Genomic DNA, 22189 nt, shown 5'->3' on the forward strand with positions numbered 1-22189 from the left:
CACCGCAGGGCGCCTGCTGGTGCTCATTCCGCGCTCCTTGTGGCGTCTTGCAGTGCCGTGGGGCGATTTCTCCTTTCGGTTGAAGATGACCGTCCAGGGGTTTGGCAAGCGTGTCATTGGCCGCAGAGAGGACCTTGTCCCGTGCAGGCGGCACATGCGGTACAGAAAGCCCCTCAGTGCCCGAGGCGCCGCCGGGGCAATCTCAGGGGCAAGCGGGTGCGAAGGCGGTGGAGGAAGCGGGTCTCCGGAGGTGCGGTGCGTTGGGGGGCGCGCCAGGGCAGTGGAGGTCGTGCCGGGAGCAGCGCTGAGTCCCTGCCCTGGGCCGGGGCGCTCCAGGCCCTGCAGGACGCTGCTCTGCATCTGGCTTTTATTCACTTGGTGGAGAGAAGCTCATTGTCTTAATAGGGAAGTGCCGTAAAGAATGGGTTTTTTCCAAATGCCCACAGACTCTTAAGTGTGGCTCAGGTCATGTTTGACTTTGGTGGCTTTGCATGAGCAAGTGCACTGGTCTTACGTGTGGCTCAGAGCAGAGGGCGTTCAGTGGCCTCAGGAGACTTGTCACTCGGTTTCGTGGTGCTGCGGGGTCGAGGGGCTTGAGCCCTTGCTGAGGTTTTGTGTGTGTCCCCAGGTGTCGCGAATGCTCACGTTCTCCGGTTCTCCTCTGGTGCGAAACCCACCTTGTGCCTTTAGGGTGTGAAGACGAGGGTGTGGCAGGCTGGGGCCTGACAGGGCCACCGCGGTTGGCGGTGGGCTCTCGGCGGCCCTTCTGGCCTGTCTCGTGATCTGGAGGATCCAGTGATCCCAGGGCCGGTGCAGTGGTGTGTGCAGAGCTCTCTGCTCAGCCGTGCGTCCTGACCGCCTCCTGCACGCGGTTTTCCTGTGCGCTCACAGGCAGGGGTGGACCAAGGATGGGGTTGGGGTCCCTCTGATGGGGGGTGGAGTGTTTTATCACCGACGTTGTGCAGAGTTGCAGGCATGGGGGATAAGGAAAAACTGACCAATGAGTCGCTGATATTACTGGGTTGTTTTTTGTTTGGTTTTTTTTTTTAAACTATTTGAAAAAAATTAATCTTATTGAAGATAGTTGATTTACAATGTTGTATTATTGTTTTTAACTCTCCTTGGACAAGTGCCTGAACGCCCCGCCCACAGGCCCGGCTGCAGGGGTTTGGATTTCCTCCTGACCCTGCCTTGCCGCCCTCCGGAGGCCTGGTCCCTTCCCCTCCTCACTCTCGGAGGCCTGTAAGGGGCTGCGTCACGTGGGTGGAGAGGGCGGGTGTTCAGCTCATGGTCACTGTCCTGCCCAGTGTTTTCTCTGCTGAATGGAGAGCAAAGAGCACGTGGGCTGGGCCAGCCCTGCCTGTCCTGTGGGTCTCTGTGCCCCGGGTCCCGGGTGGGCCCTGGAAAGGCCTGCTCTGTGTCACGTGGGGGATCGCTCTGGCCGGGGGGTGGGGGGGAGCAGGGTGACCACGAGGCTGGACGCCATCTGCGGGGAGCAGGGCTTTGTTCTCCTGTTCACAGACCCCTTTTAGACCTGTTCTTCTTACGTTCGTCCAGGCAGGAGAAGGCCCACAGCGTATTCAACTTGGTGGTGGCTTTGCAAAACCTTTCAGAGAGACAGTCTATTGAACTGGACAGGTCTCACTGACACACTTCTCTGGGCTGGAAGTGGGTTGTGTTACCTGCCTGGAGCAGGCTTCCCGGGCCCCAGGGAGTCGGCCTTCCAGGCCGGCCTCTGACTTGGGTGTGGCCTGGGTGCTCACTCTGTGCCTCCTGGCCGTGCTGTCCCCTTTGCCAGCTACCGAGGCGCAGAGCCCGGCACTGAGGACCCTGCAGTCGGGCCCGCCCCGTCCAGCCGGCCCCGTCCAGCCCGCCCCGTCCAGCCCTGCTCCACAGGGTGTGGGCGGAGCTTCACCAGGGCCCGGGACCTTTGCATTAGGGTCAGTCTGAGGATCCTGATGATACAAGGATGCACACACATGCTGTCCCACTCACGCACGTGAACACACACTCACACTCTGCATTGTTCCCCTGTGTAAAGAATCCGATGCGGCCCCTCCCGATCTGCAGATGCCCCCTCACCTCCTAGCGCACCCCCAAGGTCCCAGACCCCCTGCCTCCTCACGCCGGTGGGAACCACAGAGAGACTTGAAGGAGGAGTGAAGGGTGTTGTTGTCGGGTGCGTTAGGTTGATAATGAGAAGGAATCTCCAGCCCCTCTGGCCGCTTTTCCCCCCCGGCGGCTCCCGCCCACGTTCCTGACACCTGTGGTCTTGTCTCCAGGGAAGGGGGGCTCCCCACCTCCTGGGCGGCCTGTCTGCGATGAGCCCCAAATGCTGCTGGCGCCCCGAGCAGCCTGAGTGTCGCTGTGAGGTGGCATCGGCTGCGGTGAGCTCGGTGTCCCCGGGGTGGGGGGTTTACTGTTGAGGAGGATGGCGACCCAGCGCGGAGCAGGCTCCAGGCACCCTGATTCCCTTCTTTCCCCGAGAACAGGTGATGTTGTCCCCGTTCCCCTGGCAAAGTGTGCAAAAGGAAGGGACCGCCTGTGCGGGCACGTGTGTGTGTGCGGGCACCCGTGTGTGTGCGGGCACGCGTGCACACGTGAACGAATGCCAGCCCCCCCCCCCCCAGGCTTCAGGTTACTGAACAGTCACAGTGATCTTCATCGTTCCCAGATCGTCCCCACGGCAGAAGACCCACCCCGGGTCAGTGAGCTGGGGCTCGCTGATTTCACGTTAAAAGCCCACCGCGAGCGTCCGTCCTCTAGGTTCTTGGGGCTGGGAGCCCACCGCAGCCCACCTCGGGTGAACTGGGATAGGCCCCAGCAGGGCAGGTGGCAGAAGCGGCTGTACCAGGCACTTCCCGGGGGCACTGAAGGAAGAATCCACCCGGTTCCCCTGAACCGTTTGGACCATGGTTTTGCGCCCGTGGTAATGCGCTCAGGCACTTTTGGCGTTTGTTTTCTGTAAATATTGCCTCTCCCAGCTGCCAGCGCCTCAGTGATCTCCAGAGGATCGGAATATGGCGAGTGAGCCCCAGGAGCCGGAGCCGGTGGGGGCGCGGGCGGGGCTGCAGAGCCACTCCCGGGCGTGGGCGGGGCTGCCGAGGCTCGCCTTGTTCCCAGAGGGGTGGCGTGTGGGGCCCGGTGCCGAGATAAAGACAGTAATCACTTCTGCTCCCTCTGGGGAGGGAGGGCGGGCCATGTGGTTTTTGTCAGCGGCTGGGGAAGGGCGGGAGGGCAGGGTTTATTTGTGTTCCCAGGATGGAATAGAGCTTGTAAACTGGATTCTCAGCCTCAGCCCCGTGGACACTTTGGGCCAGCAGTTCCTCGCTGTAGGGGACCTCCCTGTGCCTTGTAGGACGTTTAGCCGCCTCCCAGGCCCGGCCCGCTGGATGCATGCGGCACCCCTACCACTCGTGACAACCACAGCGGCCTCTGGGCCTTGCTGAGTGTCCTGGGGGCATGCTCGCCCTCGGGTGGGAACCACCGATTTGGACCCGGTGGCCTGGACCCTTTGGAGGAACTCAGTCTGTTGGCCACGCCCTGCGCCTCCCACAGGGGCCGGTGGCCTTGTGCCCCGGGACCCGGACAGTCAGCCCAGGCTGGCTGTCATGGGGGCACCGTCTGAGGGACTTGGGTCCTTGAGGAGGGGAAGTGCGAGCCTCTTTCTGTGCCAGTGGATGCCTTCCTGGGTGGCCTACCCTGGCCCTCAGAGGCCGGCCTTTTTCCGATGCTGGAAGGCAGGGTGGAAGGCAGGGCCTCCGTGGCTCTGGGTGCCCTCTTCTGAGGAGACAAGGCTAGAGGGTTTCTAAAAGCCACCGAGGCTTGAGGTTCTCTCTGCAGGGACATCTCTGCATCAGCACTGGGCTTGTCACAAATTGCCCTTCAATGTCTGTGTGGTCTGGGATACAGTAGGTGCTCGTTAAGTGCCTGTTTAAGGGTGGGTGCAAATTAGAAGAGCAAGCTCCTCTGTGAGTCTCGGCCTCCGGGTGCATCCAGGACTCCAGGGTTGGAATTGGTTTTCTTTGCAGGGCTGGGCAGGTGGGAGTGGTGTGCAGACGGCATGGCTGCCCACTAGTGCAGGTGGGGGCTTGAGGGAGGAGTGCGCTGCTCTGGCGCCGACAGTGTGACCAGCCAGCCTCCCTTCTCTTCCAAGGCCGGCTGCAGTGGTGGCAGGTGTGTCGTCTGAGTGCCTGACTTTGGGTGTGTTTGCCGTCATCCACCTGAGCCCCGACTAAACAGGGATGTTCAGGCACCTTGCGAAGCCGCTGCTGTTTCCATCCGCTGGTTGTGCGCCGTGAATTCTGTCCCCTTGAGTCCCCCAACCTCTCTGCACTGTTTTCTTTGGATGTTTTTCTCCTCCCGCCACGAATCTGATTTTTTTTTTTTTTTTTTGCGGTACGCGGGCCTCTCACTGTTGTGGCCTCTCCCGTTGCAGAGCACAGGCTCCGGACGTGCAGGCTCAGCGGCCATGGCTCACGGGCCCAGCCGCTCCGCGGCATGTGGGATCCTCCCGGACCAGGGCACGAACCCGTGTCTCCTGCATTGGCAGGCGGACTCTCAACCACTGCGCCACCAGGGAAGCCACAAATCTGATTTTTTATAACACTTATCTCAGGATGAATGAGGCGATCTGGATTCCTTTCTCCTTTTATTGAAGAGTAGCTGCCTGTTGAGTGAGACTTCCTCTGAGCATATTCTCAGTGATACAGTCATTGAGGGAAATGTTTATTTTATGTAGTTTGGGGGAAACAAAACAATGCCCAACTTTTTTCATCAGTCTAAAACTAGAAAACTATTTGAACTTAAAACACATTTTTGAGGACTTTCAATTCAAAGAGAACATAAAGTTGAATGGTTAGCTGCTAATAGCCAGTTTCATAAAAAAAAAAAAATTCATAGTTTTCAGTTTCACGTAGAAGCACGGTGTCGGAAGGAGGCCTAGCAGCTCTGTTCTCCTGAGCCTGGTATTGCCCACCTGGGGCCTGGCTGGCAGCACCCCGTCCTCCCTCGGGAGGCTTCTGGCCAAGGAACCTCTGGAGGCTCAGTGCTAAACACAGGGGGAGATCAGAACTGGCGTAAAATGTTTGAAAGACACAAAACATAATAGGAATTGGCCAAAGTATGGCCAGGGTGGACATTGCAGGGAAGGAAAAGTCAAGTTGGATCCTTATTCCAAATGCATTGAAAACCTACAAGTCAGATGTAAAGTTATACAGCCAAAAGAAAGATTTCATAAATAAGCCTTCAAAGATGCAAACCGTAGGGGGAAAGATAGATGAATTCGACTGTATCAAAGTTTAAGCTTTGTTTTTAACTAAGAACATTCTATAGCCAAGATTTAGCTCTACCCATGGTGCTGCATGTAAATCCAGCTCCTTGCTTTCTCTTAAGACATAGTTTCCCATCGCTTGCATGTACCCCTTTATCCATTCTCCTAATCATGGGCTCTCAGGTTGCATCCAGCTCCTTCGTACTACAGACAATGGCATGATGACCCTCTCGAGGGCCTGTGCAGAGTTCTCTGGGGGTCATCTCCAGGGAATGGAGTTTCTGGATTATAGGTATGTCTGTTTCTTAGTAAGCACTGCGGGACAGCAGCTTCTCCAAAAAGGCTGCCACGACGCTGGCGTGCTTTCTTGTGTGGCCCTTCCACATCCTTAAGCATTGGGTATGAGCCCCCGACCCTCGAAAATCTCCCCTGGGAATATGTTAAAATCAAAAGGAGCTGCAGGATAGTGAGGTGCTGGAGTCACGCAGCCAGAGAAACTCCCTGCAGCCGACTGACGCGAGCAGCGTGAACCGAGTCATGAAATGATTTCCCCAGAGTCACAGTGTGTGGCTTTGAAACTGTCCCTCTACCTAAACTAAAACTCAAGAGATGGGTCTTTTGGATATTGATTAGCCAGTGATTTGAAGGTGAAAGAATTTTCTTTGTTGTGCTTATTCATTTATTTGTTTGTCAGCAAATATTTGTTGAATGCTACTATGGTAGGTACTTGATCAGGTACTGGTCAAGTAGATAGCAGTTGACAAAACAAATAGATCTTGTTCTCATGGCGCTAAGGGTCTACAGTGGCAAATAAAGACACAGAAACAATCGAAAAATGGAGACTTACAAATTGTTATATGTTCTATGAAAGAAAAGTACAGGTGCTAATTTAGGAGGGAGGTTGGGGAAATTCTCTGTGCGGAGATGAAATTTAAGCCAATCTCAAAGTTGACAAAACTAAGCAGGTGAAGAGTAGCAGACAGTAAGTGGGGCAGGAAGAGCTTTCTGGGCAGAGGGAACAGCATTGTACAAAGACCCAGAGATGAGAGAGAATGAAATAAATGCAAGGCACCGAAAGGCGATGTGGCTGGAGGGTGGGGGAAATTGTGGGAGGTGAAGCTGGAGAGATGGTCAGGGGTTGTTAGGTATTTTGTGCTTTAGACTAATGAGAGGCCACTGAAGGGGTTAAAAGACCACTGTGGCTATTGGGTAAAAAATACTTTGAAAAGTCAGTAATAGATTAATTTATTGTAGGAGTCTAGGTGAAAATTGATGGTAGCTTGGACTAGAGTTATGAGGAAGCAGGTAGAGAGAAGTTGATGAATCCCAAATGTATTCTGGAGGTAGAATCATCCATATTTGTAAATGAACTAGATGTTGAAGATGAGAAAGAGGGGGTGTGTGTGTCAAGAATGACTCCCAGGTTTCTGATATGAGCAGTTGGGTAGATGGAGATGCCATTTACCAAAGTGGTGACCACCAAGAGAGAAACACGTTATGGAGGGAAGAGTAAGAGTTCTCTTTAGACTGTTAAGTTTGAGACATCCAAACGGAGGTGGCAGATGGGATGTCAGATGATGTGGATCTGGAGCTCAGAAGAGTAAACTTACATTAAGCTGTTAATAGGTGATATTTAAGCTGTGAAAATTGATAGATGACCCGGTAGTAAATATATATACAATGAGAAGAGTTGAGGGCTTAATATGGAAACTGGAAGAACTCCAACTGTAGAGGCCAAGTAATGGAGGAGCAAATGAGACCAAGGGGAAGCCAGAGATGTACAAGACAACAAAAGAGTGTGGTGCCATGGAGGCCAGTGTGAGGCTACTGTAGGTCAAAAAAGGTGCAGATCATTGGATTGAGCAACATGGAGGTCACCAAATACCTTACTGATAGCTGTGCTGCTGGAATGTTAAGCATGCAAACCATGTTGAAATAGGTTGAGAAATTGGTACTGGCAATATGTGGGATTAATTATCCTCGAAGATCTTTCTATATAAAGTACCTGCAAGTGCTGGCTGAACTATAACAATTCTCCTTTCAGATGCACAGCTGAGTATCCCCCCAAAGTAAAGTAATCCCTAAGGGTGAAAAAACAAAACAAAATGAGGACCTTGAAACGTTAGAATCTTAGCTGATTATGAAGCTACAATTGCCCCACAGGCTCTTGCCAGTCTTTATAACCAAGAAATTTAAGTTTAATAGCTGTCCAAGAAAGAGACACAGAGCCTTGGGACCTTAGGAAGTAGAAAGTTGGGACTGAGACCCTCACATATATTGGGAAACTGTAAAGGGTGACACATTGAATGAAAAGACGGAATAGGAAGAATCTGCTACCTGGTAAAAGGAGATGACAAAGAGTTATTATCTCTCTTGACCTGGGCTCTAGGTGGGAAAAACTACTCTTTCCTAGAATTGAAAATCACCTTTCCTCTCGGGTGTTTGGGGTTCAAAATTGCACTACTTAAGTGATCTGGATAATCACTGGATAAGAAATTAAATTACTGTGTACATAATTTGATAGTGTACAAGGACATCAGATAGAAACAAAGTAAATTCCCTTTGGAAGGACATCTACACAGGCATCCCAAGCCTGGCCAGAGACGAGCTAACAATCCAAAATTACGAGACACTTGAAGTGATGCTTCTTGAAATGAGTCAGTAGAAAACAAACTGTAGAATCAGATTCTCAAGAACTTAGGAATTGGAACCATTAGATATAAAATATTGAGTAAGTATTTTTAAAATGTTTAATGAAACAAAAGGTAGAAAGAAAAGAGGAAAGAACAGAATGTCATCCCAAAAGGCAAGGAAGGTTTGGAAAAGAACAAGATAATGCTCTTAGTAATAAAAATGCAAGTTTGTAAATGGTTACTTCAACGATGGCTTAAACAGCAGACTAAATATAACTGAAGAGAATTGGAGAACGAGGTAGACCTGGCATCACGCAGACAGAAACATGGGTTGAGAGACACGGGGAACAGGATGAGAAGGTCTGTCACATGTCCACGTGAAGAGGATCAGGAGAATGGGGTGAGGACATACTCCATGGACATGCCTGAGAGTCATCCGGGAGCATGGGATGAAAAGCACCAGTCTTCTGATTCAGGAATCATAGTGCTTCCCCTGTAAGATAAGTGAAAAGTTTACCCCTTGCTGCCTAGTGGTGATGCTGCAGGACACTTCAGAGATTTTTACAGTCGCCGAGAAGAAAAGACAGGCGAGCAGCAGGCTCCCCACCCGGAACCGCAGAAACCAGAGGTCAGCCGATGGGACCTTCAAAGCTGGAGAGAACAGGACCGAGAACCCAGAGTTGCGGTCCTGGCTGCCCCACCACCCAGGCGCCGGGCCACGGAGGATGCCACGGAGCTGCTTCCCACCAACGGACCCTGCCATAGAGGGATTCTAAAGGATGGGCCAGAGGGCAAAGGCCACCTGAAGATGCCACTGGAGAGGGAGGAGACCCGAGGTGTAGAGAATGGCGAGCAAGGAGTTGGACGGTAGGTCTGGGCAAACGTCTAAAACAGTTATAACAGGGCCGAACCCCGGGGCGCAGCCGTGCCGGCCCCCACCGGCAGAAGCCGCGGCGGAGACACGGAAACTACAACCCCCATGAGGCCCTGCACGCGCGCATGCGCCGTGGCATACGTGGCACGCGAGGCGCGTGGCGTGCGTGGCGCGCGGCGTGGCGTGCGTGGGCGTTCTAGAACGCAGCAACAAGGGCCCCGGCGCCATGTTGGGGCCGAGGGGACGGCGGAGAGGCGGTTGAAGCGGCGGGAGCGGAGCGGGAGCGGGTCGGACCTGGGCTGGTAGGAGCCCCGCCCCTCCCGCCTCAGCGGATCATGACCCGGGCGGCCGCGGAGGTCGCGGTGGCGGGGGACGCGGCGTGGCGGGGCCAGCGCTAGAGATGATGCCGTTTCCGGTGACCACCCCGGGATCACAACAGACCCCTCCGCCGCCCAAGCACTATGGCATCTCCTCCCCCATCAGTTTAGCACCCCCCAGGGAGACTGACTGCATACTTACCCAGAAATTAATTGAAACCCTGAAGCCCTTTGGGGTTTTTGAAGAGGAAGAGGAACTACAGCGCAGGATTTTAATTTTGGAGAAATTAAATAACCTGGTAAAGGAATGGATACGAGAAATCAGTGAAAGCAAGAGTCTTCCACAAGCTGTAATAGAAAACGTTGGAGGGAAAATCTTTACATTCGGTTCTTATAGATTAGGGGTGCATACGAAAGGTGCAGATATTGACGCCTTGTGCGTGGCACCAAGACATGTTGATCGAAGCGATTTTTTCACCTCCTTCTATGGTAAATTGAAACTACATGAAGAAGTAAAGGATTTAAGGGCTGTTGAAGAGGCATTTGTACCAGTTATCAAACTGTGTTTTGATGGGATAGAGATTGATATTTTGTTTGCAAGGTTAGCACTGCAGACTATTCCGGAAGATTTGGACCTAAGAGATGACAGTCTGCTTAAAAATTTAGATATTAGATGCATAAGAAGTCTTAATGGTTGCCGGGTAACCGATGAGATTTTACATCTAGTACCAAACATTGACAACTTCAGATTAACTCTGAGAGCCATCAAGTTGTGGGCCAAATGCCACAATATCTATTCCAATATATTAGGTTTCCTAGGAGGTGTTTCCTGGGCGATGCTAGTAGCAAGAACTTGCCAGCTTTATCCAAATGCGATAGCATCAACTCTTGTACGTAAATTTTTCTTGGTGTTTTCTGAATGGGAATGGCCAAATCCAGTGCTACTGAAAGAACCTGAAGAACGGAATCTTAATTTGCCTGTCTGGGACCCAAGAGTAAATCCCAGCGATAGGTACCATCTCATGCCTATAATTACACCAGCCTATCCACAGCAGAACTCCACGTACAACGTGTCTGTTTCAACAAGGATGGTGATGATTGAGGAGTTTAAGCAAGGGCTTGCTATTACACATGAGATTTTGCTGAGTAAGGCAGAGTGGTCCAAACTTTTTGAAGCTCCCAGCTTCTTTCAAAAGTACAAGCATTATATTGTACTTCTAGCAAGCGCGCCAACAGAAAAACAACATCTAGAATGGGTGGGCTTGGTGGAATCAAAAATCCGAATCCTGGTTGGAAGCTTGGAGAAGAATGAATTTATTACACTGGCACATGTGAATCCTCAGTCGTTTCCAGCACCCAAGGAAAATCCTGACAGGGAAGAATTTCGTACAATGTGGGTGATTGGGTTAGTGTTAAAAAAGCCAGAAAACTCTGACATTCTCAGTATTGATCTCACCTATGATATCCAGTCTTTCACAGATACAGTTTATAGGCAAGCGATAAATAGTAAGATGTTTGAGATGGATATGAAAATTGCTGCAATGCATTTGAGAAAAAAGGAACTTCATCAACTACTACCTAATCACGTGCTTCAGAAAAAGAAAACACACTCGATGGAAGGTGTCAGGTTGACAGCTTTGGATGACGGCAGCCTTGACTTGTCTGTAGACAGTGAAGACAGCACGTCTGTGTCTTCACTTCCTGGCTCTGTGAAGACTGGCCCAGTGACTGGCAGCGCTCAGGGCAGAAGCATTTCTGCCCCGGCTATGATGGCAGCATCTGTGACCAGCGTACAGGTTCCTGAGGTTTCCTTGCAACAAGCAAATCCCAGTGACAGCCCAGGGGGCACGTCCAGCGAAAGCATCCCTCAGACTGCCCCACAACCAACTATTTCTCCACCACCGAAGCCCATGGTCACCAGAGTTGTTTCCTCAACACGTCTGGTCAACCATCCACCCAGGCCTTCAGGGAGCGCAGCAGCAAACATAGCTAATCCTATCATAGGAGTCTAGAGGACATTGTCACTTCACAAAGAAGAAAGGACCAAGGAAACCAAAACGGAAAAGGAACACTCTCATAAACAGGTGCGACTCAATTGGAAACTATTCAGACAGCAGCTTCTCTGTTGGCCTCATGGGGAACATCCAGTGCAGACCTTCCCAGTATCCCTGCAAATCTTATTCCTATTATCAAGAATTCAGTAAAACAGATTGAACTGAGAAAAACAACCTCAAGGGTCTGTAAACAGTATCTGCCAACTCAGCCTGCTGCCTTCAAATGCTGAAGAAGAAGAATGAAGGGTACCAATCTAGATATGGTTCAAAATAGCTTTGTTAGGCTTATTTGATGACTTCCTTTATTGGGCTTATCTTGATCAGAAGTCCAGGTTAGTATTTAAAGCCAGAAGTACTGTTAATTAATGTGTCAGATTATTTATGTGTCAGCCACAGTTAAACGCTAACTATTTCAAAGGACTCCTGCCCTTAAAGAGGAAAAAGAGAGAAAAAAACCCTCCAGCTATGTTTGTACCCATGACTGACATTGGGACTGGATTGATGTTTGATGCATTGTTGGGGAAAGTTTGCAGTACAAACTGGTATCAGAATTCCTTATGCTGATGATGCACTTTATATTTTTATTAGACAGTAGAACAAATTTTAGATTTTTCAGCTTGATGAATTTCAGTTTTTTCCTGAAGGGTGTTCTTCATTATTAATCTTCAGATTGGTTATCATTGTGCAGTGGTGTACTGTACTTCAGAAAAAGCATAAAGTACATCTAGCTCAGTCCCTGTGAGATAGCTGTAACCCTTTAAAATGAAATGTCAACTCTTAGGGTATATATTTGGCATTGAAACAGTAATTAGTAAGTGTTTGGTTTTGATGGGACAGGATCAAGAAATGATTGGTTTTATGTGAAGAACTGTTTCAGAGTGCATACAATCAGCCATCAAACAGCAGATACTGTCTTGAGCTAACAAAGCTCCATATTCTCTTGTCCTTAATCATTTGCCCTAAAAGAAAAAAAGCTTTTTGTGTCCCCTGCCCCTGCCGCCTTCTCTTTGCTTGTGTGCACAAGGTATGCTTGTATATCGTTTCACAGAAAACTCAGTATGCTAGTATTTTCTTAACCATGATGTGAAACCAACAGTCCTGTGGCCACATGGCTAATATTTTAGTAAAGCTTTACTGAAAGTAATTCCTGTGAAGCATGTTATCCATCTTGGATGGCCATTTGGTCTCCACATAAGAGAAGATTTGTATACTCCACAGAATACCTGCTTATAGTAAAGTTAATTTCTTATTTAAACGTGTAAGCAAAAAAGCATTTTCTCCAGAATTTTAAACCAATTTTTATTTGTAAATGACTTCCTAAAATTCATCAGTAAAATTGACATGTAGAAACATTAGAAATTTCTAGCAAGCACTTGACATCTAGTCAGCTTTCTATTCTTTGTTTTATCCTGCAAAAGATTTGGAATAATAACCTTTCTTTAAAAAAAAAAGACAGCTCATAATTAAGCAGCAGAACATTCATGTTTCTCAACAGTTGTAGGTGAATGAAAACTTAGTCTTTCTTAATCTGGATGCAGCAAACCTAACAGGTTTTCCAAATAGCCTGATGCTGATTCTTCCTATCCCCCAACAGTGTTCCTTTCTACCACATGTGCGTTTTTCATGTTAAACTGCAGCTTCTTAAACCCTTTCCCTATCCTTTCAAATAATTTCCCCCAAAGTTGGAATATAGTCATTTCCATTGTGGGCTGTGCAGTAATTGAGACTTTCTGTTCACCATGACCTTCTGACGCCTAATTACACAGTGTTCCCACTACCTGTGCAGTCCCCTTCCACCACAATAAAATCAGGTGAAGTGTGTACAGTACCTGTGTATTTTGAATAGCTATTGTGTCATTGAAATTGCCACGCACAAATTTAGTCTTGTCATTTTGTTCACACATTGGGGAAAAATTAGTTTATTAAATGTTTCGTGTAACTCTACTTGTTTTACCAAGCTGGAAAGTTGGAGCTTTTTAATTCTAGTTTTCGTCACCTGAATATCAGACTATTTTTTTCATATGGTGTGCATAGTATCTCATGACTGGAGTTTGCTTTGTTTTATAGTATCTGTACTCCTTGTATTTTTCAAGCACTATTTTGAAAACAGATGATGTATTTCTCCATTAAAAAACACAATAAAAATAAGAAAGAAGCAAGCAGAGGGGTTTAAATCTGATGATAACAGTTCAGATGTTCTTACTGTTGTTCTGGGGGGTAAAGTCACCGATGAACTTTACGACTTACCTGAAGTCTAGAATTCATGTTATAATAGGGAAAAAACATGAAAAGGTTAAAACTTCATATCAATAGTGGTACAAAAAAATGGAGTTAAAAAATCTTAATCCAAAAGAAGGCAGGAAAGAGGTGTGTGTGGGGGAGGTGGGAAGCATAGAGAAAATGGTGTAGAAAGAAAATACAGTCTACGGTGGTGGAAATGAAACGAAATATATCTGTCACTATATACATAATAAATGGACTAAACTTCCTGAGTAAAATGTGGAGATTGTCAAGAGTCCATGGAAAAACTAAGTCCAGCTGTACGCTATTTTATTTACGAGAGACACACCCGAAAACGTAAGACATAAAGAATGGAAAAAAGGCCAATGAAAAGCTGTTACAGTAACAATGTTATCCAAACATTTCAAAGCAAAAATAATTACCAGGGACAAAAGGGACCACTGCATTAATGAGAGAAGAAATAGTGCAGCAGGAAAAGGGACCGATTTAATTCCTTTTGCACCTAGTAAAATAGCCTCAACATAAAGCAGAGATTAACAGAAATTGCCAAAGGTGCCATTGTCACAGAAGAGTTTCAAACGACTCTTTTCATTAATTGATACTAAGCAGACAAAAAGTAGAAGGGAAACGGTTTTGAACACAACAACAGGGCCTGGCAGACTTTTCCTGTAAAGGGCCGGATAGGAAATATTTTCAGCTTTGTGAGGCTATACAAACTGTGCCTTTGTAGACTGAAAGCAGCCCTGGACAATATGTAAACAGATGGCCAGGGCTGGATTTGTCACCCATTCCCCCCAGCCGGCATTTGTTATAGAAACTTCCACTCAACAATTAGAAAATGCATGTTATTCTCAAGCACTTGGATGTGTAAAAAAAAAATAATAATAATAACCTCATGCTAGATCCAGAAAGTAAAACTCAACCTAGTTCAAGTTATCTGATTCATAGAACATGTTCTCTGACTGCAGAACAGTAAGTTAGGAACAATGACAAACAGCACAGAGAAGGATTTCCTAAAGAAGACACAGAAAAGCTCACACCGTGAAGAGACTGATGAACAGAGTCTCTTAATTGTATTGAGTAATGAACAGTGAAAATTGAAAAACAGGCTGTAAGCAGGGAGGTTTCATAATACATAAAACAAATGATTACTATCCAGGCTATATTAAGGATGAAGAAAAAAGTCTATTTGAAAAGATGAAACAACCCAATAAACTGGCAAAAGAGATGCGTAGGTATTTCACAGAAGAGGAACTAAGAATGGACAATAAACATGGAAAGGTGCTCAATCTTGTTAGGAAAAGAGGATTGAAGACCACAGAGCTATTTTTCTTTTACAAAAACGAAGCCTAACGATATTCAGGTTTGGCGAGGAGGAGGGGGAGTACGCGCTCTCTGGTCCCTTCAGGGGAAGGTGGGTGTTGTCTAGTGTGGCCGACGTGCCAGCACCCTGTGCTCCATTCCTTCTGTTCCGGGGGCTCCACTCCCGCACTGTAGGGCACTGGTGGGTTTAACCTTACCAGTCTCTTTACCCCTTGAGGTGGCCAGCGTTTGTGGGTCACCGCTGTGGCCGTGTCCAGAACCCTACACACCCTCTAGTTTACCTCTAGTGTGCCATGGGGATGTCATCGTTTCCCGCATATGCCATGGTATCAGAAAAGTCAGGAAGCACTTTCCTAGAAAGACCGTCCCACGGGTCACCAGGAGACGAGTAGGGGAGTGTTTGCAGCAGCATTTTGTAATAGCCTGAAGCTCGAAATGACCCACATACCCCTAAACGGGAAGTGGAGAGAGAATGTGTATTCATGAAGCAAACAACGTAAAGCTGTGAGATTAAATGGACCAAAGCTTCATGCATCAAGGTAGGTGTGTCTCATAATGTTGAGGGGAAAGAGACAATCACAGAAAAATACACAGTGTGGCACAATCTACATAAGGTTTTAAAAACAAAATAGGGCAGTATAATTTAGGGTGACAAAAATGTGAGGTATAACTATAAAGGAGAAACAAGGGAATGTGAAATAAAATCCAGAATAGCAAGGGCGAGAGGTGGGGAGAAGCAGGGGAGGTGCGGCTGCAAGAATGCAGACTGGAAATGTTCTCCTTTTCGCAGGTTGGGTGGCGGAGGAAATGGTGTTCATTTTATTATTAGTCTCAGTTGTAAATGCTTTCGTGTGTGTGTGTGTGTCTGTGTGTGAAGTATTTTGTAATTAAGAAACCAACATCAAAGTGATATCTTTTTTTTTTTTTGCGGTACGCGGGCCTCTCACTGCTGTGGCCTCTCCCGTTGTGGAGCACAGGCTCCGGACACACAGGCTCAGCGGCCGTGGCTCATGGGCCCAGCCGCTCCGTGGCATGTGGGGTCTTCCCGGACCGGGGCACGAACCCGTGTCCCCTGCATCGGCAGGCGGACTCTCAACCACTGCGCCACCAGGGAAGCCCCGTCAAGTGATATCTTAAAGACCTCTTTATCGGTTAGGAATTGCATTTGGCCAGATAACAATTACTGAACCCGATACAGGGTGATTTTCTTTCACATTACAGAGGGAGTAAGTTCAGGGCTGATGCGGGAGCTTTCCTGGTCCCCAGGGACCCAGGCTTCTGCACTTTCAGCCCCACCATTGTGGTCCACGCCTTCCATCCTCAAGGTCACCTCAAGGTGCAGGATGATGGCGGGACCGCTGCCGTCACAGCCATCATATCTTCATTTAAGGCAGGAAGAAAGAAGGAAGTGGGGGGAGGCCAAAGGTGTCCCTGCAGACTGTGTCCTCCTCCTATGGAGCTTTCCTGGAAGTCCCTAGAAGATGACATTCCCTCGTCTTTCACTGACTGGAACTTAGTCACAAGGCCCTGCCTACCTGTGAGGGAGACTGGAAGTTGTAGTTTGTATCAGCTGGTTACACGACCACCATTCCCCACCATTATGTGATGGGAGAAGGAGAGGATGGGTGTTGGAAGGTGATGGTAGAGCGAATTACACAGAGCTCGTACGTTTACACATTCAAACGCTCCCAAATAAGTCAGGATCAAAAAAGACACTTTAATGTGAATTGGAACTGAACAGTAATGAAAATGCAACTTGTGGGATGCAGCCAATGTGGTATTTAGAAGAGGAGGGTTATGACTTTAAATGTTCACCCTAGAAAAGAGTAAAGGCTGGCAGCTGATGAGCTGTGTGCCTACAGAACTAGGTTAAAAAGGATATAAATTCAGTGAGAGAAGAACGGAAATAATACAGAGCAGAAAATAAAGACAAAATAAACATGCAGTGCAGAGGATCAACAAAGTGAAGAGTAGGTTCTTTGAAAAGACTAATAAAATGTCAAAACCAGGAAGGTTGTCGAGGAAAGCTAAGGATGGTACCCAAGCAATCTTAGGAATTTAAAAGGGGATATAGCTACAAATACAGTAGTTTTTTTTTTTTAATTTTCATTTAAAGGATCTTATAGATAGCTTTATGGCAGTAAATTGAAAACTTAGACAAAATGGACAATCTCGTAGAAAAAGATAACCTACCCAGACTCACTGAAGGATGGAAAACCTGAATGGACTTATAACCTTGAAAAGAAACGGCATGAGTAGTTTGAAAATGTCCCCACCAAAACCAAAGTAAAATCACAAAAACATAAGACCTAGAAGGTTGTACAGGCCAATTCTTACTGATATTCAGTGACAAGATTATTCCAATATTTTACATCAGACTATTCCAGAAAATGGAAAAAGAAGAAACATTTTTTACAACAAATCTCACCTTCATATCACAACCAGAGAAAGGGAACATGATAAAAGTTATGAGCAAAATTCACTTATGAATGTTGATTATGAAAACTAAAACCAAACCAGAAATGTATATAAAAAGCACCAAGTTTGATGAATCTCTGGAATTCGAGATGATTTAACATGTGAGATGATTTAACATGTGAGATGTTGGCTGGCATGTTGATGCTGGCTGTTGGCAGGAGGCCTCAGCTCTCCATAGGGCTAACCGAGCGTCCTCACAGCATGGCGGCTGACTTAACCCCAGCACGTGATCTGAGAGAGCCAGGCACAAGTCACAGTGTGTTTTATGACCTGACCATGGAAGTCATACCGCCACTTCCGCCATGTCTTTGTGATTAAACGGGCTCTATTCACGGTGGCAGGAGACTACAAAAGGGCTCGAAAAGCAGGAGGTCACTAGGGGCCATCTTGGAGACTGACTTCCTCATTGATCAACAGGAAAAATGGGTCCATTTAAATATATTACAATGGAATACCATACAGCACTGAAAACGAATGAGCTGGAGATACACATAGCAAGTGGGTGTGTTCATATCGTATGATACCATTTCATCAGTTTTTTAAAAAATTGCAAATTAAATATACTTTTCAGAGATATTTACTATGTATGTATATAATATCTTGGCTATACTTAACACATGGAAAAAAATATAAATATACACATGGGAGTTATGACCCCAAATCAGCATAGCTGTTATTTCTGGATAGGAGAGAGAAAGCTCAGCCATATCTAGAATGTGCTTTATTTCTTCAGGCTGCAGTGGGTGCATTATTTTGTTCTTCATACCCTTTTGGATGCCTGAAATGTTTCCTACTTATACAGAAGGGTGAATAGGAGAAAAGAGAGGAGACCTGTGTGTAGACAACTTTCCCACAAAGTTTGGCTGACAAGGCAGAATTCAGTTCTTTGGGGTTGTAGGACTGAAATCTCCATGTTTTGTTTCCTGTCTTCTTCTTGCTAGCTGTGGACCAGAGCCCACTCTCAGCTCCTTTTCCTGTAGCCCCTCCCATCTGAGCAGGGGGGAACCCCTTGTTGAGACCCTTTTCTTCTGTGACCAGCTGGAGAACACTCTCTGCTTTGAAGTCACTGACATGATTAGGTTGGGCCCACTGGATAATCTCTGTATCTTAAGATCAACTGCTCAGTTACCTTAATTATACCGGCAGAATCTCTCTTGCCCATGTACTTAATCACGGGAGTAACCGTAGGGGCAGAGATCATGGGGTCACCTTAGAATTCTGCTCCCACCATGACCTTCCATAGTTTTTCTGTGCTCAGATGCTCCTATACAGATCTGTGTAAACATGTACACATGCAGACTTTTAGTCAGTTTTAAAAAAAATTTTTTTAAATTTCATTTTATCTTTGGCTATGTTGGGTCTTCATTGCTTGCGCGCAGGCTTTCTCTAGTTGCGGTGAGCGGGGGCTACTCTTCATTGCGGTGCACATGCTTCTCATTGCGGTGGCTTCTCTTGTGGAGCACGGGCTCTAGGCGCGGGGGCTTCAGTAGTTGTGGTGTATGGGCTCAATAGTTGCAGTGGGGGGGCTCTAGAGCGCAGGCTCAGTAGTTGTGGCCCACGGGCTTAGTTGCCCTGTGACATGTGGGATCTTCCCGGACCAGGGATCGAACCCACATCCCCTGCATTGGCAGGCGGATTCTTAACCACAGCACCACCAGGGAAGTCCCAGTTATTATTGTTTTAAAATGGGATCACATACTTAGTTTTCTGTATCTTTTCTTAACAAACTCCTTTTGAAAATCTCCCCACATCATCTGTTATCATTCTAATTCATTCATTCTAGGGCTTATGGAATATTCCATGGTGTGGTCAGAGCACTATGTATATTTGGGGGTCATTAAGAAAAATTTTGCAATACATATTCCTGTATATACCGTATTTCACCACATAAAAGATGTTATTGATTATAAGATCACCATACCTACTTACCACTGACGTAAAAAATAGTACAAGTTGGGCTTCCCTGGTGGCGCAATGGTTGAGAGTCCGCCTGCCGATGCAGGGGATACGGGTTTGTGCCCCGGTCTGGGAAGATCCCACGTGCCGTGGAGCGGCTGGGCCCGTGAGCCATGGCCGCTGAGCCTGCGCGTCCGGAGCCTGTGCTCCGCAACGGGAGAGGCCACAACAGTGAGAGGCCCGCGTACCGCAAAAAAAAAAAAAAAAAAAAAAAAAAAATAGTACAAGTTAAACGAGGGCACAATGCCTTACATTTATTACCTGGGATTCTTAGTTCTGTACTTACCTGAAGAGCTCTGATAAACCTGAAGATTTATTTAAACACGGACTTTAATCTATATTGGTTCTGTGCACAGGCACGCACAGAAAGATAAATGGGAGCGAAATAAATTCCAAGTCGTCTTTTCGACTCGAGCTGTCGCTGTGCACATTTCCACCCAGTGCCCTTTTTTGTGCCCTCAAGAATATTGCTGATGCCACATTTCTTGAAAGTGCTCCACTGTTATCCCTGGGATTTTCTCTCAAGCTGTTGGCCCCAAATTCTGCAAGTTTGCACATGACAACCAGAGCTCATTCATTCTTCAAATGGCCCTTAAATGACTGAAATATTGAAGAATCTCGCTCCCCCAGGAACAATAGCCAAGTTCTCACATGACAGCTGCTGCCTGGGACACTCCACGAGAACGCAGGATGCGTTCAAAGATGTTAAAATGTGCAAAAAAGTGTGTCTAGGAATTGATGAAATACATACTTTTTTTAGCGCGTGCATTCATCCATTCATTTGTTTAGGAGGTTGAAAAGTATGTACGTTTAAAAACTTACTTTCACCAGTTATATATACATGCACAGTTAAAGCGATACTTTCTCATTGCTGATTAGAAATAACAAAACAGGGCTTCCCTGGTGGCGCAGTGGTTGAGAGTCCGCCTGCCGATGCAGGGGTCACGGGTTCGTGCCCCGGTCCGGGAAGATCCCACATGCTGCGGAGCGGCTGGGCCCGTGAGCCATGGCCGCTGAGCCTGTGCGTCCAGAGCCTGTGCTCCGCAACGGGAGAGGCCACAACAGTGAGAGGCCCGCGTACTGCAAAAAAAAAAAAAAAAAAAGAAAAAGAAATAACAAAACAAAGCAAAAAAGCGGAAGCAGCAGGGCCCTGCACTAGCCTTCCCTCTTCCCAGTTTGCCTTGCCCAGAGGGAACCAGTTTCAGTTGTGAACTGTTCCTTATTTGACATTTAATTCCACAACTTAAAGTAATACATTTATCCCACTACTGCTTGGTTTTTACATTTTGAGCGTGATCTAGTGACGTCTTCCATGAAGATGAGAATTCAGCTCTGTTCACCACCCCTCTTCTTTTTTTTTTTTTAAGAAGATGTTGGGGATAGGAGTTTATTAATTAATTAATTTATTTTTGCTGTGTTGGATCCTCGTTTCTGTGCAAGGGCTTTCTCTAGTTGTGGCAAGCGGGGGCCAGTCTTCATCGCGGTGCGCGGGCCTCTCACTATTGCGGCCTCTCTTTTTGCAGAGCACAAGCTCCAGACGCGCAGGCTCGGCAGTTGTGGCTCACGGGCCCAGTCGCTCCGCGGCATGTGGGATCCTCCCGGACCAGGGCTTGAACCCGTGTCCCCTGCATTAGCAGGCAGACTCCCAACCACTGTGCCACCAGGGAAGCCCCCACCACCCCTCTTTTAAAACATCAGCTTCCCTCGCCCTGTCCTCTCAGGACAGCTGTAAATTTGTTTAGATTAGTAATCAGTGTTTACATTTTTAGGACCAGAGACAGCTTTTTATAGCTGAGGCCTGGTGTACACAAAGATTACCTTTCCTTCTAGTCCAGCTTCCAGTTTCTCTGGAATTAATTATTGGTATTATTTGTTTGTCCTTTTTCTTGGTACTTTTCACGAATTCAGCATTCCTCCATCCTCTGCCAGTATCTCTTCTCAAGATGCTCAGGTGTGTGGCTGGTTTTATCCAGCTTGGGCGCCTTCCGCCTGCTCAGGTCGGGCTGGTTGCTCTCGAGCCCCCTCTCAGCCGTCCTCGCCCTGGTGTCTCTGCAGAGGAGACCCCTGTCTCTGCTCCCTTTGCCCTGGTTCTCGCTTTACACCTGGTTTAGGTGGACCAGCTCCTCCCGTGGCCTTCTGGGAAAGTGTCCACGAGACGTGAAGTTGCTTGAAAGACCTTTGCTCCACCTTAATGCTCGATTAATAGCTTAGCTGGGCGTAGAGCTTTAGATGGAAATACTTTTCTCTCCTAGGATTTTGGAGGCCTCAGTCCATTCCTTTCAGCTCCCAGTGCCTCCAGGAGAGGCTGGGGCGTGTTGGGACTCTCACTCCTTTGGACTTAATCTCTCTCTCCTCCCTCTGGAGACGCAGGTAATTTCTTCACGCTGCCTCATTCTTCAGACTCACAGTGCGTGTCCTGGTTGGGCTGTGTTTGCACCCTTTCTGCTAGACTTTTGTTTTTTTATGTAAAAAGTGATGGTCGTATCTGTTACCGTATTTGTTTATAACGTCCATATTCTCTTATCGTATTAAGGTTATTAAAATTTGCTATTTGTGTATTTTGACCCCTTACGTGTTTTTTAATTTTTGGCCATGTTGGGTCTTCGTTGCAGTGTGTGGGTCTTCTCATTGCGGTTTGGCTTCTCGTTGTGGAGCGTGGGCCCTAGGCACGCAGGTTTCAGTAGTTGTGGCATGCGGGCTTAGTAGTTGTGGCACGCAGGCTCAGTAGTTGTGGCGCACGGGCTTAGTTGCTCTGCGGCATGTGGGATCTTCCCGGAGCAGGGCTCGAACCCGTGTCTCCTGCACTGGCAGGCGGATTCTTAACCACTGTGCCACCAGGGAAGTCCCCCCTGTCCCCCCCCTCATGCGTTTTTAACCTCTACTGTGTGTCAGACTTTTAAGCTAAAAACGCATGTTCTTCAGTTCTGAAAAATCACATCCCTCCTTGGATCATTCCTTCTGGTTCGTCTGTTATCCTGCGTCTCCTGGACCGACGTGTTTTCCGGATCTTTTCTCTCCTAGTTTCTCTTGTCTTCTTGCCT

General features: G+C 47.6%; 2 protein-coding genes across 13 annotated transcripts in view; both read left to right on the plus strand.

Annotated features, from left to right (window-relative positions):
- RADIL (Rap associating with DIL domain) overlaps positions 1-22189 on the plus strand; it is an 86029-nt gene that overhangs the window by 4928 nt on the left and 58912 nt on the right. The window lies entirely within an intron of this gene.
- PAPOLB (poly(A) polymerase beta) lies at positions 8990-13282 on the plus strand. The gene has a single exon (XM_060078827.1). It carries the CDS (start codon positions 9180-9182, stop codon positions 11106-11108), a length of 1929 nt encoding a protein of 642 aa, XP_059934810.1. The 5' UTR covers positions 8990-9179; the 3' UTR covers positions 11109-13282.

This window comes from Mesoplodon densirostris, chromosome 16, assembly GCF_025265405.1.
Source record: "Mesoplodon densirostris isolate mMesDen1 chromosome 16, mMesDen1 primary haplotype, whole genome shotgun sequence".
NCBI lineage: Eukaryota > Metazoa > Chordata > Mammalia > Artiodactyla > Ziphiidae > Mesoplodon > Mesoplodon densirostris.

Excerpts from the sequence above, each read along its gene's own strand:
- PAPOLB (XM_060078827.1), top strand. The coding sequence starts at position 9,180 with ATGATGCCGTTTCCGGTGACCACCCCGGGATCACAACAGACCCCTCCG.